Source organism: Carlito syrichta, unplaced genomic scaffold (genome assembly GCF_000164805.1).
Source record: "Carlito syrichta isolate Samal-C Ts95f unplaced genomic scaffold, Tarsius_syrichta-2.0.1 Scaffold307187, whole genome shotgun sequence".
In the NCBI taxonomy this organism is placed as follows: Eukaryota; Metazoa; Chordata; class Mammalia; order Primates; family Tarsiidae; genus Carlito; species Carlito syrichta.
In genome coordinates this window covers 439,714-458,929 of record NW_007251283.1, presented here as the reverse complement: position 1 = coordinate 458,929, position 19,216 = coordinate 439,714, and the positions used below count along the sequence as shown (strand labels likewise).

Here is a 19,216-nt window from a genome sequence, read left to right as displayed (position 1 = left end):
TCACCTGAGCCCAGCAGGTCGAGGCTGCAGTGGCCGTGAGCATGCCACTGCAATCCAGTCTAGGCAACAGAGTGAGACTCCAACTCAAATAAATAAATAAATACATACATACATATATACATACCACAAAAGCAGGAGGTGGGAGGATTTGGACCTGAGCCCTGGGAGTTCCAGCAGGAGCATCAGGTATCACGGTCTGTGAGGCCTCTGTACCTGCACTCACCCTCACATCACGGGCGGGTTCTCACCACTCCCCCTCACCCCCCCACCAATGTCTGTACAGGGACGGCTGAGGTGACTGCCCCAAGGGGGGGATTTGCATAAGGACAGAGTTATTGATGTGAACGAGCAAAACTGAAGCGTCCAGATCCCTCAGGGAGACTGGTGTGAGGTCTACCTTCCTATGGGTGCCGGCGAGCAGCCACCTCCCTTTGGGTGTATGGGACACAGAGTGTGCTGTCTGCTCACATCTCATGGTCAAAGAGTTGTATTAGGCGAAAGGAGCCCCTCTTAACAGGAGCCCCTCTTAACAGGGAAACCGTTCTGTGTCTAACTGACCTCTGTTCTGTTTCAAGCAACAGTTTCTAAAGGAGGTTCATCCCAAGAGACAGGGGCCGGCCTGTGTCATGGAACTGCCCAGACTCAAGCTTCCGGGAGTGGCCACCCTGTCACCTCACTCCAGCCCTGTGCTGCAGTCTGTGTTTGGATCGGGAACGAGTGGAAAAGTCCCAGTGTTGAGACCCTTGAAGTGCATTGGTGTGAACCAGAAGGTAGCGTGCATCTCAGCTTCTTGGAGGGTCTCAGCTTCTCAGAGGGTCACAGGGTACTGCCCCTGGACCCCTTAGGCCTCCACTGAATGTCTGCAATTTGTCTTTCACAGACAGACTCGCAGAAGGACATTAAGCCCAACCTGAAGCAGTGTCACTTGCCCCTGATAGGAAGGAAAGGTGACGGATACTGAGCAGCACGTGCCACCTCCTTCTTGACCAGCCGAGGCCTGGCGACTGGGCTCCTGAGATGGGACGGAGGACTCAGGGGGACCTGGCAGTGGCTTCTGTGCTCGTGGGGCCTCGGAAGTGCCACTCGTGGGCCAGCTGTGCTGATGGGGCTGGGCCCGTGCATCTGCATCCCAAGCAGCTGTACCAAATGTTCCAGGCTAATACTAATACATGTGTAAAACCGCCTCATTCTAGGGCTTTATTTCATTTTACTTATGTAGGAATTTGGGGCAGGGAATAGTTTGTAACTTTTTATAGAAGTCAGTATGGATAAGCTGGAGTTTATATGATGTATTAGCTAGGCATGGTGTACAGGCAGGCCCTGCCTATGATTTCTTCTCCAGTATCAGCAGTGTTGCTCAAAGTTCTATTAAAGAATAAGCCAGCATTTCAGTATTTCCTTTTTATATTCTCTAAGTTTAACATCTACCCCTTTATTTTGACTTTTGTGGTCACAGTAGGGTAACAGATTTTGTTGGGAAGACTTTAGTGTGGCTTAATTATGTTTCATTTGAAAAAATCATTAAGGGCCGGGCGTGGTGGCTCACACCTGACATCCTAGCACTTTAAGAGGCTGAGGCAGGGGGAATCGCTTGAGGCCAGGAGTTTGAGACCAGCCTGGGCAACATAGTGAGACCTCATCTCTACAAAAAGTTAAAAACTTAGCCCAGTGTGGTGGCACAAGCCTGTAGTCCCAGCTACTCAGGAGGCTGAGGTGGAAGGATCACTTGAGTCCAGGAGGTTGAGGCTGTGGTGAGCTATGATCGTGACACTGTACTCCAGCCTGGGTGACAGAGTGAGACCCCAACTCAAAAAAGAAAGAAAACATTAAGGAACAAACACAGGCTTGTCCTCAGAGCCCTTGTTGTTCCCCAGTGCCCACAGCAGGGCGAGGGGGCACAGCAGCGTGAGGGCAGGCTTGAAGTGTTTCTTCTAAGCACTGGGCATCACTTCCATTGGCTCCTGGGAGAAGAGCACACTGCATCCTGCCCGCCTGTGGTGCTTCGAGCTTTGTTTCCCGAGTGCCACAGTAAAGGTGGGCCCCTTGTGCCCTACAAAAAGAAACCTGTTCCCCTGGGGATGGGATGGGAACATTGCACATAGTGACACTGGATGGATTCGAAGTGCAGGGCGTTGGCCAGGCCGCTGGGCAGGGGAGGCAATCCTGTGAAGCCCCTGTGGTCTTGGCATGTAACCTGGTCACCGGGTCTTCCTTCTCTTTCTTGTCTTCTCAGTCTGTGTTTTCAAGGGCTACATGTCCCAGCTTAGGGCTTAGTGCTCCCTCTCCTGAGACTCGTCTGTGACGCCCTTCTTCCCAGAGCTCTCCAGGCCATCTGGAGGTGGCAAAGCAATGCTGGGAGCGACAGGACAGCTGGGCTGTGGGAGTGGACGTGAGGCCAGCAGAGGGGCAGGCCAGAGAGATGGAGGGAAGGGGCTTGGTGCACGGCGGGGTAGCCAGCCCACGGCAGCACAGGACCCCAAGAAACGCAGATACAAGACTGGAAGCGAGGATTCCAGTGACATTCAGAGCAGGGAGGGGCCGAATTAACTTCCTTTTAAACCCATTGGAAGCCGGGAGTGGTGACTCACGCCTGTAATCCCAGCACTTTGGGAAGCAGAGGCAAGAGGATTGCTGGAGCTCGGGTTCGAGACCAGTCTGGGCAACTTGGCGAGATGTCGTCTCTACAATAAATCAAAAAGTTAGCTGGGCATGGTGGCGCGTGCCTGTAGTTCCAGCTACTTGGAAGGCTCAGGCGGAAGGGTCGCCTGAGTCCAGCAGGTCAAGGCTGCGGTAACCGTGAGCATGCCACTGCACTCCAGCCTGGATGACAGAGTGAGACTCCGACTCCAAATAAATACATTAAACCCATTGGAGACCCTGATGTGGCCTTCAGGGCCACCCTCATGGAGGAAGGTGCCTAGGAGGGAGAGTGGGCACCATGCTCCCTCTGCAGAGGGCCTGGGCGTTGAGAGTCACCGTGGATGCTGAGACAGCTCACAGACAGGACTGTGGGCAGTACCCAACAGCAGAAAGGGCCAGGGAGACAGAAGGGGAAGTGGATATGGCAGAGACAAGCTGGAAGACGGACCCGCAGGGCAGGTGAGCTGGGCAAGGCCCCCAAAGGACCAGGGCCTGAAAGACATGGTGGCTAAGGGGGTATGCTGCCATCCTCGAGGGTTGGCTCTGAGTTAGGCCATGTGTTTGTGGACTTAGGAGAACGGTTCCCCCTCTAAGTAAAGAAGATATGTAGGGGACATCTTTATAGTCCTTTCTGAACCTTTCTGGGGATGCAGCCATTTGGAGATGCTGGTGCATTTACTCTCCCAGCCATCACACCTCCTCACGGCGGGGTAACCGCTGGGTGGGGGCTCTCTGGAGGCAGGCCAGGCCCACCAGGGACACGCTGCTGGGTTTCCTGTTGGTCTCTGGAGCAGCATCGAGTCTGGCAACCAGGCCTGCCGTGTGGAGGAGTCGCGTGGTCTCTGGTTCACAGTGGGGCGCCCATATCAGCTTCAAGGGCCCGGATCCAATTTCCTGCAGGTTTGAGCGAAGGAAAATCCTGCCCACCTGGGACTTCTGCGTTTCACCTGGACCTCGCAGTTGCCTGGTTTCGGCAGGAGGCACCAGGGGGCCCGAAGCAGTGTCAGCCACACGTGGCACCCTGTGTCGTCTGTGGGCCCAGCCTCGGGCCCTGCCACAGGCAGGTGCTGGTGGGACTGGGGGCAGAGGGACCAAGCCGGCTCAAGCTGTCGGAGGCGCCTGTGGCCAGAGCCCTGGCAGGGCCTCTGCCTGCTTTGTTTGGAAGCCCGTGAAGGCCAGCCAAGTGGGCAGTGCCACCGAGCTCCAAGAAGGAGTGTCTCCCCACCCATGCCTCTGCCTGTGAGGACGCCTTCATTCCACGTGGCCTGCCGAGCTCCTGCGGTGCCGCCGGGCTGTCCCTTTGTGTTCACCCGCTTTGTCCACCCCTGCCCTTCTGATCTAAAGAAAGAGGTCGGGAGACATACCTGGCGGTGGCGGCCTGAGCAGAAACAGTGGGTAGATGTCGCAGTCCAAGGAGACGCTGATGGCACCTTCGTGAGACATACATACCCTGCAGCAAACACGGCCGCAGAGAGCGACCCGTGCTCCCCACGTTTTGTGCTCTGCTGTTCCCACACCTGTGGCATAGCCAGACCCCACCTGGACACCACACCTGGCAGCGTGACCTCCAGCTTCCTCTAGACCCAGTCTCCACGCAGAGTGTGCGCTCACCAAGGCAAGAATGGCAAAAGCAAACCCAAGTCGTACCAGGGAAGCCCAGAAGATTCCCAACTCCCCTGTGGCTCCTGGCTGAGGATGTCACCAGCCCTGAGGCTGTCTCGGGCCATCTGTCCAGGGCCTGCTGAATGCTTGAGTTGATGGTGATAGTGGTGGGGACAGCTGGATTCTGGAAGCCATCCTTGGACCACATGGCCAGGGACCAATCTTAGGAACAGTGATATAAAGATTTGTTGCTGATACAGACGCACCTATAGTAAACCGGGACGCATGCGACAGCTTTAGTACAGCGACGGCCAAGTGCGAACTGCATTCCAGAACCCAGTGAAGGGTGACAGACCAGGCTGAGGCAGAATTAGGACTAACCTCCTTGAGTGACAACATCACCGGGCCAGTGAAAGCTGCAGACACAGCCGGGTCACCCCAGCAAACTGTGCTTTAGTTTTAACATACATAATTGTTGCCCGGTATCCATCAGATTCCCACCTGTCACCTCCTACAAACAGACGAGAAATGGAATAAGCAGACACCAGGGGGACCACTAGATTAAGAATTCTAGACTTGATTTCCAAATGTCCCTTGATTTATTTGTATTGCCTCGGACCTCATGGGTCTGGCTTTCTATGTAACTGACAGCACTTAGAAACCAGTGCCTTAGCCGGGCTCGGTGGCTCAGCCTGTAATCCTGCACTTTGGGAGGCTGAGGTGAGTGGATTGCCTGAAACCGCGGGTTCGAGACCCGCCTGGGCAACTTGGCGAGACCTCATCTCTACAATAAATTAAAAAAATTAGCTGGGCGTGGTAGTGCGCGCCTGTAGTTCCAGCTCTTTGGAAGGCTGAGGCGGAAGGATCGCCGGAGCCCAGCAGGTCGAGGCTGTGGTGGCCGAGAGCGCCTTGACTAAGATGACAGAAATAACAAATGACCTAAAACATGCTAATACCTGATTTTACATGGAGATCATCCTGCATGTGTCTGATTTATACATCCTAATACATTTATTTGAAACACAGCAAGTCTTGGTACTTGGTGTCATTTACCTTTCCAGAAGGCTTACACCATAGTGCATGGCTGCTGGGGCTTCGAGCGGGCTGCCTGAGGGCTTATGCTGGGTCTCGTCTCCCCTCTGCAGAACTACACCAAGACCCAGATGGATGTGAGTTGTTCTGTTCTGCGTTTGTATCAATGGTGACATAAATGCAGGAGTACCCCTCAAGGGCCTGCAATGGCTTAAGGACATGATCCCAATATGATGTGATCATGTAGAGAAATGTGCTGAGACATTTCATGGTTTGAAGTCTCACCAAATAAATAAGCCTTCGAAGGATCCAGTTGTGTGTGTTTTTAAAAAAAAAACAAGAAATGTCCTACTGCCATTCTAGCAACTCGTGGAGTTTGCTGGGGGTGGGTGGCCTAAGCTCGGAGTGGCTCAGGTGCTGGGTTCCCCAAATAAACACCCGAGAGGATGCTTCATGAGTGATTTTGGTCATGTTGTAGTAGTTTCTTGCTACTCACGTGGGAAAGCATATTGTGTGTGGTCACAGGCTTGCAGCAACAAGTGGCGGACTCTAGGCAGGAAGAAAGAAGTGATTCATTGAGGCCAGAGCCTGTGCACACGCGTGGCTGCCTGTGGCAACTGCAGACAGAGAAGATGAGAGAAGGCCCAGAGGACTCTGAGGTGGGTCGTGTTTCTGAACAGTCTGTCTGAAATCAAATTGGCCGGCAGCAAGGGCTTTGGTGTAAAAAGGCCAAAACCATTCCAGGCCAACCAACTCATTCACCAAAAACTTACATTAAAAACAGCCAGCTTAACAGAAGATAAACAAATGGTATGTTCAAGATAGTTTAATATTAATGTTTTTTGTGAATTAGAAATATCACTCTTAAATGATGAAAATTACTGGTGGAATAACTATTTCCCCCAGTTGCAGAATTACATTATTTATACATATAATACAGAGCCGATTGCACTGGAAACAACAGTATTAAATAAAATCAGTGCCGACAGGTGAAAAGGGTGTGTTCACGCAGCACCTCACGGGCCGCGAGTCCATTATACCCACATTCAAGGAAATCCTCCGTCCGCGTTAAACTTAAGTGCAGCATCCATCCGTCTTCCTGAGTTACATATTTAAGTCAGAAGGTTACAACTTTCGAGCGCATTCCAGGTTGTCTCCTGACCACCTCAGATATAAAAAAAGTCAGTGCAAAGCCAAGTGGGGTGCTATTATAACAGCTGAAGTTAAGGGCATTTCCTGTCCAAGAAACATTTTTTTTTACACTATGTATATATGTATATATTATATATTTACATTGAATTTAATTACATTGAAGTTTAGAGTAAAAAAAAGAAAACTCCATTTCTTATTTTTTACTAGCCCCGAAAGACGGATTTAAACATGGAAACAGCTACTTTGGGTGAGCAGCAGGAGCGCAGCGCTGCCAAGGGAGCTGGTCCTGCGTCCACGCAGCCCTTATGTGTCCACACGGCCTCACCGACGTCGCCTGCCCAAGATCCACCTGGCGTGGCTCGCGCAGCTTGGGCACCTGGCCATCACTCTCGAGTGGAGTCCGGGGAGGCTGTGTGAACAGTAGCGGGCTGCTACACTACCGTTGCACCTGGAGGGCTGGCCTGGCTGGGGGGCGACAATAAGCCCTGCGAACAAAGCAGTTTACATTAATCCAGCAGAGCACTGGGCAGTGAGCCACAGCTCACCCTCTGCCAGCAGCGTCACACAGTCAGCAACAGTTTCTGGGGCCAGGAAGCCGGTGGTGTGCAAACCCCCCACTTCATCTAGTTCATTCCTGGCCAATCACTGCCCTCCATTCCTAGTGACCCGATCCCTGCGTGGATGCAATCCTGTAGGCCCGGAGCTGTCCAGGACAGGGCGGGCAGGGCTGGCCCTGGCCTTGAGGGAAAATTCACTGGCCCGAAGGTGCAGGCGCCTCCAGGGGGGCTGGACAGCGCCTTCAGCCAGGGCAGAGCCCAGAACTGCAGAGTCCCCATGGCTCTGACAGGAGCTCCCCCGAGCCGCGTGGGCACCGCGATTCTGGACTGCACGCCCAGCCCTTGGAGCCCGGGGTTGGCTTCTGGGGACGGAGGTTGGAGCTGAAAGAACTTCCTGGGGCTCTTGATTGCTCACTGGGGGTGTGAAGGAGGCACCTCTGGCTCTCACTGACCCCAGCGTGCAGGCCCTGCAGTAGAGACAGGAGGGCCCAGGCCGGGGGAGGGGGTGGAACAAAGCACAGGCCGCGGCTGGACGTGGGGCGAAGGGGACGTGGCATCAGCCCACACAGGACAGTGTAGATGGCTCTGCTCCAGCAGAATGTTCCAGGCAGCTTCTGCTGGGGGTGAGTAGAGGGGAAGCTGGCACCTTATCTGCAGGATGGGTCTACTCAGATCAGGCTGACAGGGTTTCGCCTCTGACCCAGCAAGGAGCACGTATGTTTCCTTGTGTCGCATCGAGATGCACAGTTATGTCACGCCTGGTATCTGTTTATGGAGACACTGGTGCAACCCCGAAGATGCACACATGCAGCTTTGTGAACACAAGCTGACCCTTCAGCTGTCCTGAAACCTACAACGGTCCCCGAGTATTGTTGACTTGTGACAAGCCTGAGCTGGAAGTACATGGCTACTTTCCCACGTGGGACTGTGTGGCACACCTGCAGGTGACAATCACACCGCCCAAGCCTCGCCCAGACCTTGTGCAGCGGAGATGTCCTCTCCAGGTGAAACCTGCGAATCGAGACGCGACCAGGAAGCGGGGCTGTGGTGGCGGCCTGCAGCCTACAGGCACTCTTTTCCTCTCGGTCCCTCGGGTTCTGACAGGACAGTGCTGTCACCGTCTCAGTGGGCCTCAGGAGGCCCGATTCACATCCGTCCAGACAGTCTGGAGTAGGGAAACCTAACATAGCGACACTGGCCTCACAGCCACGTGCACCCAAGGGAGGGGGACGGCCACGGATACTGTCAGGTCTACAGAACCAAGACCCCCTGATGGGAGAGGGGATTCTACACTTCCTTGCAGCAGTAGAAGAGCTGTGTCCCAGCCGAGGGACAGAGACGAGAGGCCACCCTCCCCAGCAGCCACTGCTCAAGGCCATTCTCAGCTCACAGTGTTGTCAGCCCCATCACAGCGCCCGTCACAGAAGGTGGTGTCCCCTCCTGCGTCCACAGAAGCGTGATGCGAGCTTCCTAGGTGTGTGTTCAACAACACACAAAACGGGTGAAATTAACGTCAATATTTTATCTAACAAATATTTTCCAGATGATCATTTCAACATGTAACCGATAGATAATCATGAAGGACTTCTGTGGATGAAGCCTGAGGTGTGCTCTCGACACGTACAGCACATTTCAGGTTGGACTGGCCACCTGGGGATTCAGTGGCCACTGGGGGCTTATGACTGTCATGGTGACAGGGTCTGGATATCCCCCCTCAGGCCTCCCCTGCCTCGGACTTTCTCATCAGGTGTGATGGTCTGGAGGGCTCAGCTGCTTTCCCCGCAGGCCCGAGGGTGGGCCGGGCTGCCCGGGGCCTGCTGTAGCGGGGCACGATGCCCGGCCTGGCTGACCCCACTCTGACTGGCACAGAATAAACACACACCCATTCTCCAGCTCCCTCTGGCTTGAAGCCCCAACGCCGGCTGTGGCGGCAAACAGGAGCCAACTAGGACTATCCCTATCCCACTGCCTTCCCAGCCCAGGTTCCAGAGAGGTCTCACAGCTTACCTTATCAATCACCCACCCTCACACCTTCCCTTCCCCTTTGCTGCGTCCACACTCGCACCACAGGAGTCGGGGTTTGGCAGGTGGACGCCAGCCCTTACTTTAGAATGGGCCATGCAGCAAATATGCCTGTGACCAAAACCCAGGGCCCCTGCCCTCGGGCACTGAGCCAGGAAGCAGCCTGGCCACAGGCGGAAACCCAACAGGACCCCAGGGGACTCGGTCAAGGGCCTGCTGGAGCACCCATCAGAGCAGAGGGGGAACGAGTGGTCCAAGCCCAGGAACGGGGTCTGAGGAGAGGGTCCCTGGGCACGGGGCCTGCAGGGCCCTGGGCCCATGTCCATGCTAGGCACACCATGCACATTCAGGTTTGGACATTCCCGGGAGAGTGAAGCCAGAGGAGGAGACGCCATGCCCGCCCATGTCCAGCACCTTGCGCCCGGCATGCAGGTGAGGACCGCTTCGTGTACCGTCCCGTGGGCCACTGGTCCTCATGGACTCGCTCTACCATGATAGACAGTGGAGGCTTTGGGGAGGAAACTGTCATTTAAAAGAGAATGAAATGAAAGAAGTCACCTCACTTCTGTAGGCCTGTGATTTTTGTCTAAAGACCACCAGGTGATGGAAGGACGCAGACCCCCAGGGCCTCTTAGAGACCCGGGCACCTCGGGAGGCCCAGCCACCCGGCCCAGCCGACACATGTTCTGCACAAGGCTCCATGCCCCAGACGGGCTCGTGTCACACTCACAGCGTCCTGCTGCCCGGTTGGCCTGCTCCTTAGGGTGGTGCTGTTTTGTGGCATCCTTCTCATCTCTCTCACGGGAGGAAGGAGCCAAACTCAGGCCTGTGGGTGGTGAATGCCCGGTGCCTCGCTGGCTCCATCTCCAGTGCCCTCAGTAGCTGTGGGGACCGCTGGTCTGTGCAGCCGAACAGGCGGCCAGCAGTGAGGGCTGCACAGATTCCAACCAGGCAGGAGCTCCCCAGAGGCTGACGTCGTCCTGTTGTCCTGTGGCCCGAGGGAGACAGCCTGCCACAGGGATGGTGACAGTTCTTGGATCTAGTTCAAGGTTCTCTGTCCTTAGCAGAGCTGCCATCTCATTCCTGCTAGAGATTTCATTTCAAAATTACGTGATAAAAAACACTCCAGCTCTGAGTTTGGGTCTGATTATAATTCATAACACTAAGCTAACAGAATTGAGCCTTGTTCTACCAGAATGCGTTGGAAAAATATTTGGGCTCATAACCATTTACAACAAAGGAACGTGTCCCTGTCCCTGCCTAGTGGACGCTGCGGAGATGGGACTGCAACAGCAAGACCAGACCGTGGGGTCACAGAGGCCTACTCAGAGCAGGGACGTGTCCTGAGGCTGCCAGGCCGCAATGGCTTTCCCTCTCAGCCTTCACAAACCCTGATGGCCGGTCTCAGATGGCAGAACCTCCAGGGGACAGTTGTGGGACAAGGTATGGACGTCCAAGCTGAACTCCGGTTCACCACCTTACCTACTTGGGATTGTCTGAAGCCCCCTCCCCAACCCAAACAAAAATAACACATGACCCAGCCCTGGGCAGGTTTTACTACAGACTAAAGCTTCCCTCTTGAGATCACGTGGAAAGGGCATGAGAATTGGACTTGACACAGCCACAGCGTCTGGGAGCTCAGTGCTGGCCGGCCGGAGTGGGGGTGCTGCAGAGATCACCCCTGTGTGTGTCCCCCTACACCTAACCCTCAGGCTCTAGTTCTAGGCTCTGTGCCAGATGCTCTCAGCAGTCTCATCTGGTCAGCAAAATCGTATTCGTAAAGCGACACCTTCCTAGAGACGGTATAAAAACGACGAGAAACATCACCAGGCTGACTTCCTTGGAAGTCGTTTCTAGTCCTGTGTTTCTCTTAACTGCCCACCCACGAGAATCCATTACTGTCACTACACAAATCACCACCCAGAGGAACCTAAGAAAACCTGGACGAGTAGCCACTGCTTCATCCCAAGGCGCAAGGCCATGGTCTCCAGATGACATGAGCCAGTTTTAGGAAGAAGGTAGCATGCGGGGCCCAGAGGGGACAACTGGACCTGGACGTGCTGTCTGGCCTGGGACCTTGGCTGCTCCTGGGCATTGGGCCATGTACCCCTGCCAGGCTTGCCCTCATCAATGACAGGTCACACAGAAGGTGGCACATTTCCCCAAAGAGGGTACTCCACCTGGTCTCTGATGAGAAAAGCCAGAGCAGAGGGGAATGTTCTTTTCAGACATCTGGAAAAAGACTCGTGAGATAGGTAAGGCGTGGCCATCTAAGGGCTCTGCCGAGCCTCCTTGGTCCTGCGACCACTCGGCCCTGCCCTCCTCTTTGTGTGGGAGGTCTCCCCTAGAGCCTTTCTAGCTGGTCCCCACTGGAAAAGGGAGGCTGGCTTTGTAGGCCGCCGACACTAGAAGGGGTGAGAGAATGGAGCGACTCCAGGTGTCCATCCCTCTCCAGAGACCCCCTGATTCAGAATCTACCATTTATCCCAACAGGCAGCCACACGCACAGAGGCGGTTGCGTTTTTCTCAAGGTGCAAACTATTTATTTTTTTCTTTGAAAAAACCCAGAACCACCCTTGCTGTCAACCTCATAGTCTCTAGGGCTTAAACTCCAGTGCTGAGCCGGGCTCGGTGGCTCAGCCTGTAATCCTGCACATTGGGAGGCTGGGGTGAGTGGATTGCCTGAGCCCGCGGGTTCGAGACCCGCCCGGGCAACTTGGCGGGACCTCGTCTCTACAATAAATCAAAAATTAGCCGGGCGTGGTAGTGCACGCCTGTAGTTCCAGCTACTCGGAAGGCTGAGGCGGAAGGATCGCCGGAGCCCAGCAGGTTGAGGCTGCGGTGGCCGGGAACGGCCACTGCATTCCAGTCTGGGTGACAGAGTGAGACTCCAACTCAAAAAACAAAACCAAAAAATCTCCAGTGCTAAGAAGCAGCCTGACCTGCTCAGAGTGGCAGGTTCACGTGGTCACTTTGAGAGCTGCAGATGTATCTCTTCTGCCTTGGCAGCTTGGGAGTCAAGACAAGGAAATGCAGACCCTCCAGTACAGAGGCCCAGTGACCCAGCACTCCTGAGGACAGTGCCACACAAGCTTCCGGAGCCCTCCCCCAGAGCACTGGAGGCAGAGCCCAGGGTTCAGCCTACAGCCCACAGAGAGGCAGCTGGGGGCTGGATGTCTCAGGGGAGTGACAGGTCCGTGGGAGCACCGGGGGCCTGAGAACAGCTGTCTCGGGCCAGCTCGCCCTTATCCCGTCTTGCTGGGCACTCAGAGCTGCGATCAACTGCGTCTGTCGAGACTGACGGACCCTTCTTACTCTACACGTGCTTCGAGAGCTCCTGCCACCCCAGATGGAATAGTCTGAAGCCTGCTCTGCGCAGGCACCTGCAGGCCTGATGTCCCCGGCAGGACAAGCTCACCAGCCAGCAGGCAGCCCCACGCACACTCGATTCAGGATGAGGAGCGGGAAAACAGTAAGCTGTGCCCAGGAAGAGAGCGCCTACAGAGAGAGGCTGGCCAGCCACTCCCCGGCTCCAGCTGTGGCCGAGTGGCTGATGGGATGTTGGACACCCCACATCCAGGACAGTGAGCGCGTGTGAGTCAAGGCCAGCTCACAGCCCAGGTAGCTCCAGAGCATCGGCACTCTCGCTCTACGGAAGGCTTTACGTTGCTCGGCTGAAAAGTCAGTCAACAGTCCTTCCCCCAGATGGCAATCGGCACACACGACGGTCACATGGAACAATGTCTCTGGTCCTCAGAGCAAACATTTCACTTAGTGAGCTTCTAGTGATGAGAAACTCAGAGTTGGTGATAAGAGGTAGCAATTCCTGTGGCTGTTCTACAGACATTAACAAGGCCCTTAATTTTACAACATTTAAAAGCTTTGCTTTTTGGTTCACTGAGATTTTTTTAAAGCTTAGATGTGAAAATGACTACTGAAAGTTGTCTACATTTACGATTCATCCACACATGTTTATTTGATGTCAACATACAGAGGACAGCCCCGAAGTACTTCAGAGTATCAAGTATGTAGTTAAGTCTCTTGAGCTGTGACAGTGACAAGGGAACAGCTAAAAAAACAAAGCAGCGAAACAGAAACATGAGTTTCTTAAATTATAAAGTAACAGTGCTGATAATAAAGCTCCATTAATTATTGCAACAGTTAAGAACTTAATTTACCAATATTTCATGTTAGGAAGGCTCTTTATGAAATTTATTCAAGTTCTCAAAAGATTCGATGAAAATGTAAAAAAAGAAACACATGTGAATTTCTTTTTGATAGTCACTGAAGGTAAATATCCAGACAGTTTTATACAGTGTCGCCTAACAGAACAATCTTTAATGAACGCAGGTATACAGAAATCAAAAAAGTGCAGGAAACTTTTTACACTTTTAAATTGAGAGACAGTGATTTAACTATGACACAAAGTTCATGTAACAGATGCAGCCATGAATAAAGTCAACACCGTGGGAGTCTCCCTCTAGGAGAGGGCGTGTTCTTACAGTTTAACTTGGGATCTGAGTTTCAAAGGTAACAGCTGAACAAGAGTGCATCTGAAGAGCAAGCCCCAGACTTCGCTTTGGCTGGACTAATGTCCCCTCTTTGGGATGGCAATGGGGCCACGTGACGAGCACCCCGTTAACCTAAACACAGGATGGTTCTGATCGGCCTGCAGCCAAGGGCACGCTCTGCACAAGGAAAGGCCTGCGGGCTCCCGCTGCGTCATGGAGACGGATCGACCTTCCCTTTTGGAGCCCTGACCCAGCCAGAGGCACTGTCTCCAGGTCACTGAGGAGGCTGCACGTGCACGAGGCCCCTCTCACTGCAGAGGGAGACCTCAATAGGGAACGCCCCGATCGCATGCAGAGGTCACTGCGTCCCCTCCTTCACTGGTGCTGGATGTGGGGCAGGACCCTGGGCTGAGCCCATCTGCCAGGCCTCACCCACAGGGCGAGGGCAGGACACCCCATTCCAAGATCCTTCGTGGGAAAATCCACAGGGGAGCTCTGCGCCTAATTCTTCTTCGGGTTGTCAGATACACAAACGTGGCCTCTGGGCTTCCCAAAGGACCCCTTCTCCAGCCCTCCCTAACCCTTTGGCATTTTCCTCCTCACACTTTGAGCTTGCTCAGCAAAGAAATAAAACGTCTCCCCCCAGGCAAGAGGCGATGAGGACCTTGCACTCGGGTGCGGACATGGGATAAGGCCGGTTCCCTGACTTCAGCACATGTTTCGGACTCTGCAATGCCTTGATTACTGAAGATGCCCCGCAGGAATTGGAGGAGTCAGGGAGACATGGTGGCCTGGCTTTCTGGGACTTGGGTGTCAAGCCAAACCGTGGAGAACACCACTGAGCCCCCCTGGGACAGGGGTACAAGCCCATAAAAAATGGTCAAAGCGTTTTCTCCTCATTTCTGAATATCCTTGAGACAAGAATCATTGTTACAGCGCCTGTTTCTCCACCCTTCCATTTTTGTCTTGGGGCATTTATTCTTAGTCCCACACTAAGGGCTCACAGAAGATGACTTCCGAATTGCTAGAAGGTTCAATCAGCATAAAAGATTTCAATTTAGTCCCCAAAGTGATGGTTACTTCGCAAGTGTCCACCTACTCCTGCTTACACATTTCTTTTCAAAGGAAGCAAGGTCTGCCAAAGGCTCCCCTCTCAGGCCCCTGAGTAAGAAAGAGGCAGCCTCAGAGAAGGCTGGGGCTGCGGTGGTGTTTAGAAGGCCGCCTCATTGATGTCACAGCACAAACCTGGCTTCTGGAATCACCAGAAGAGGTTTAAAAGAGGCGAGCCAGGGTGGGTGGGGTGTAGAGAGGCCGCCGGCCCTGGCCAGGCGTCCTGCGAGGGCAGAGCGGCACAGGCCACTGGCCTCTGGCTGCTGGGTGCGGGACTAGGGCCTATCGAGGCACGCCTGAGCACTGCATCTCTGCGTTGCGTGTGCATCTGAGAAGCAGTGTTGACAGGCGTCAATGGCCTCTTCTTGCCAAGTGCTGGGATTTAGTCCAGAGGTCAGGTCAGAAAAGACATTCCTGCTCATGATAATGCTTATGCTGGAAAACGGAACATTTTCCATGAGGAAGCTCAAAGTTTGGTGAGAAAACTACAAAAAGGCCCCAGATTTCTCTGAGGGCTACCGTGGAAGCAGCGTGGCATTATACCTCGTACACGTGGGACCGGAAGGGACCGGAAGCACCGTGGCCGCCCCACGTCCCTCCCCAGGTCTGCAGGAGCCATTACTCAGAAGCACACGGAGGGGCAGGGAGCCCGCCCTCGCCAGTGCCCTCTTCTGCTCAAGCTGCCGGGCACCTTAGTTCTGGTCTTGGAGGGCACCTTGCATTCTGTCCTCCTGCCTGCAGAGGTGCTCTGCCGGCTGTCAAAGAAAGGGCAGGAGTCAGAGGGCACAGTGGACACGGGGCGGTGACACCCGCAGAGCCTGGCCAGCCCCTCCCCGGGGCTGACACCCCATTCGTTCTCCATGGGGCCCTGAGCCCAGCAAGGGAGCCTTGGGAGGGGCAGAGACACAGGGGGCCCCGACAAGGTTCCAGACAGACGTTAAGGACGCTACACTTCTCAGCAAGAACTGGAAGAAAAACACTGACCAAGCCCCACATCCAAAGCTTGGCACCATCCTGGTTTTTGAAACTGGAGGTGGGGTAGGGAGAGACACACTCAGGCTTCTGTTAGACAGCAGTTGCAGCGTTGCTTCCAAGGAAACCGCCGCCTCCTCCTCTTCCCTCTCCCACCCCAGCCCAGCCTGACTCCCAAGGCTCCCCCAGGCCCTCAGCGACTCCGCCTTCCTCCCAGCTGGTGGGACCAAGAGTGTTCAAGGGGCCAGAAGTCAGAGCGGGACCAGTTGGTCGTGTTGGTCACACGGGCACACATCCCCACGGCTTCCCCACCGGTGGGCACCACCTTCAGAACGGAAAGGTCACCACGAGTGTCACCACGAATGCTACTTACCTGTGATCAGCCACTCTCCATCCAAGCCCAATACTAAGTCCTGAATTTTGAAACTGCATACTCAATGCCTCAGAAGCATTTGAAACGGAATTTTAAAAACTAGGTAGGTGCATAAAATTGCACACAGCATGTTCACTATCATTCCTCTCCTGACAGCCCGATTTGGCCTCCAAAGCTGAAGCTGTCCGCAAGGATGGCTAGGAACAAAGGCCCATATGCTAAAGGCAGATAGGACAGCAACACCCCAGGAAGCACCGTTCGGGGCTGTGAGATGCAGGCGGGTGCGGCGTGCCTGGAGGCCGCTTGTGCCTCGTGTGCAGCGCGGCCCTGTGATCTCGGGACAGAAGCTGCCGTGTGAGGACCACTGGGTGCAGGGTGGCCGGCATGCTTGGAAGCAGGAAGCGGGAAGCAGGCCCGGGGACTGGCCCAGATGCCCTGGAGAGCTGTGTGAGCGCACAGGGAGCTGCCGCTCCATCTAACAGGCCTCTCCGCCGCAGAGACGGCAGTCGTCAGGCCTCCCTGCTAAGCCACACTCACTGCTCATCCCAGTACCAGTGATCGGGCCGAGATTTAATGACAAAGGTGTGCAAAACAAAAACGAACCTCAGCGCCCCAAGTCAGTTCACAGATAGACAATGACCACCTTGACATAAAACAGTTGTTCAAAGGACCATCTCCTCCACTGTGAAAACAGGGATTTGAAAAGAAGCCCCTTGCGCTGCGGGTAAGAATCCTCAAGACTTGGGACCAAACTGCTCAGTCCTGTGACGAAGCGCAGCATGCAGGAGTCTACATGGCACTGCTCCCAGCAGCCATGGCACCAAAGCCGGGGAGGCACTGAGGCAGACGCCACCGAGGGAGGCCAGCTCAGGGAAACTAAAGCCAGCAAGTGCCTCTGTGTCGGGAGGTACCTGCAGCTCAGGGAGGCTGACAGCCTTGACGAAACACATAGGAGGCAGCTGCCCGTGGCCTGTCACGTGCCTTTCGGACTCCCAAAAACCCGCCCCGAGGCCCCAAAAACTCCTTTTTCCTTGTTGGGAAAACACATAAGCAAAGTGCATCTGACATAAAAGATCTCGGCTTATGTGGCGAGAGGCACTTGTGACAATTGCTGTTGGCGTCCTCGGCCCGCAGTTCCCGTGACTGTCCAGGCCTGAGGAAGGTGGGTATTTTAGTGCACAGAATCTCAATCAAAGTGCTACAAACTGCTTCTTTGAAAAAAGATGTTTATTAAACAACTTTAATTGTCAGAAAATGACTAAAATGGGTTTTAAAAATTAAGGCTCTTCTCTTTCTGTGGATTGCCAGAACAATGTAAAAATAATATCAATCAACCCTGCTGAACGCTTTTTCCTCAAGGTAAATTTCATAGATTCCTAAACATTTTATGATTAAGATAAAAAATTGGACTAGAAATGACAATTAATGGCCATCTGTACTGAACACATACTCTGATCAGGTGTACAATAGTCTACTTGAGTAGTTACGCGAAAATATTCCAGTTAAAGCATAAGTTTTAATTTTAGCATTTTAAAGTCCTTGTTTCCCCACACTGGCATGATTTTCCTAAAGTGAAATAGTCTAGTACAGGACGCTGCCCTTGGGACTGTGTGCTCCCGGAAGGACGGCCGACTTGGCTGGCAATCAGTTTGATTATATTTTTTTCAATGCTCTAAGGTAAATTATCAAATGATTCAGAATGGCATGGCATGCAGTATCCAAAATTATGGCTCTGATGCATTTAGATTTACATTAAGAATAAGAAGTGCCATTCACATTCATTGTACACCCACCCCTCCCGCAAGAGAAAATCGCTACTAGTCAAGTTCTAGACCTGGGGCAGCATCAGGGATTAAAACTTACCACCTTACCAGGCCTTCCCCACGTGCAAATAAATCCCTCCTGACAAGCAGTGACTATACAGTCTTCCAGAAAAATTAACACGGTCAGTCTTTCATGTGCTATCTTTTTACAAATCAGCGGCTCTAACAAGGGAACGTCTTCCATTCGAGGACACAGGGGCGTCCCCAAAGTTTTAGCGGGGTCCGTTTTGGTTTTAGTAACTAGATTCAGTTTGTCGCTGCTCTTGCTAGAAATGTGTCCCATGCTATGGTTTCGCTTGTGATCTTTCTCGTGGTGCCGCTCCTTCCGGTCGTGGAGCGAAAGTGTTGCAAATTTGCTGACCCCAGAAGCAATGGCCCCATCCATGACACTGCTTTTGCTGCCAGTGTTCGAGACTGCCGAGTGTGGAAGGCTGTTGGACCGCGGCAGGGGCGGGGGCACAGAGTTCCCGGGCGTTGTGACACTGTTTCCGTTGCTTCCAGCAGGGGGACTCGTGGCGTTCATGACATTGGTGTGTGTCCTTGCTCGCGAGAGGGGTTGGTGAGGGAAAAGGATGTCTTCCGTCAGGTCCCATAAGCAGAGCTGCGTGTCCTGGCCCACCGAACCAAACCGGTACGTGACGCTCACCGGGCGGCTGTCCGTAGAGTTCCGCTTGGAGAGCCTGGACTGTGTACTGTTGGCTCGATCTCTGCCAAAGTGAAGAAGGTCCTGGAAGTCCTCGTCACTGCCACTAAACTCCATGGGGTCGCTTTCTTCTACACTCGTGGTATAGTGATCAAACGCCACCACACTGACCCAGGACTTGTGCCCGTGGCCTCGGGCTATTACTCGGCAATCCACAAAGGACCAGACTGTCACCAAGTCGTCCTCTCCGCCTGTCACGATGTACTTGCCGTCCGGGCTCCAGCACACGCACAGCAAGCCCCCAAAGTAGCTTTTCATCGTACCGTGCAGCTCCACCGAGTCAAAGTTGAACACCCGCAGAAACCCGTCCTGGCTCACGCAGGCCAAGAACTTGCCATCTGGGGAGAAAGCAAACTCGTTGAGGGCCCCCTCGCCCACCGTCCACTTAAGGAGAGGGTTCCTCGTGGATTTGCTCTTGCAAGTGTGCACAGCAAAGCTCTCCCCCTGCTTCAGAAGCTGGTAGTGGGGGGCTGTGGTGCCACAAGTGTGCTCCACATTATACAAGTACATGTTCCCGCTCGAGTGGGCTACAAGGAAAAGGCTTTCCGAACCGGGAACCCATTTGACACAGGTTACTCGCGACTTGTCTATTAGTCTCTGTGAAGACAAAGGAGAACACGTTATCACAATGGAGAAGGTCCAAAGGCCTACTTTTCCAGCAAGAAAACGTGCCTGCTTCTGGGGAGGGGGGGAGCGTCCATCCGGGCCCCCCACTGCAT

The 19,216-nt window shown here is 53.9% G+C and overlaps 2 protein-coding genes across 13 annotated transcripts in view; one reads left to right on the top strand and one right to left on the bottom strand.

Moving 5' to 3' along the window:
* MOK (MOK protein kinase) overlaps nucleotides 1-1,391 on the top strand; it is a 50,523-nt gene extending 49,132 nt beyond the window's left edge. For both annotated transcript variants that reach the window (XM_008064090.1, XM_008064088.1), the window contains 2 exons: nucleotides 576-770; nucleotides 881-1,391. In XM_008064090.1, the coding sequence (XP_008062281.1) occupies nucleotides 576-770; nucleotides 881-961 (276 nt within the window). In that variant the 3' untranslated portion in view covers nucleotides 962-1,391. The remainder of the gene's footprint in view (nucleotides 1-575; nucleotides 771-880) is intronic.
* Nucleotides 1,392-6,085: 4,694 nt separating this feature from the next.
* WDR20 (WD repeat domain 20) overlaps nucleotides 6,086-19,216 on the bottom strand; it is a 79,085-nt gene continuing 65,954 nt past the window's right edge. For 3 of the 11 annotated variants that reach the window (XM_021715559.1, XM_008064083.2, XM_008064085.1), the window contains 2 exons: nucleotides 17,835-19,094; nucleotides 6,086-6,911 (listed from right to left, as the gene is read on the bottom strand). In XM_021715559.1, coding sequence (XP_021571234.1) covers nucleotides 6,858-6,911; nucleotides 17,835-19,094 — 1,314 coding nt within the window. In that variant the 3' untranslated portion in view covers nucleotides 6,086-6,857. Of the gene's footprint in view, nucleotides 6,912-15,091; nucleotides 15,382-17,177; nucleotides 19,095-19,216 lie in introns of those variants that run through there. The other 8 variants (XM_021715558.1, XM_008064084.2, XM_021715561.1 and 5 more) reach the window with 8 other exon arrangements.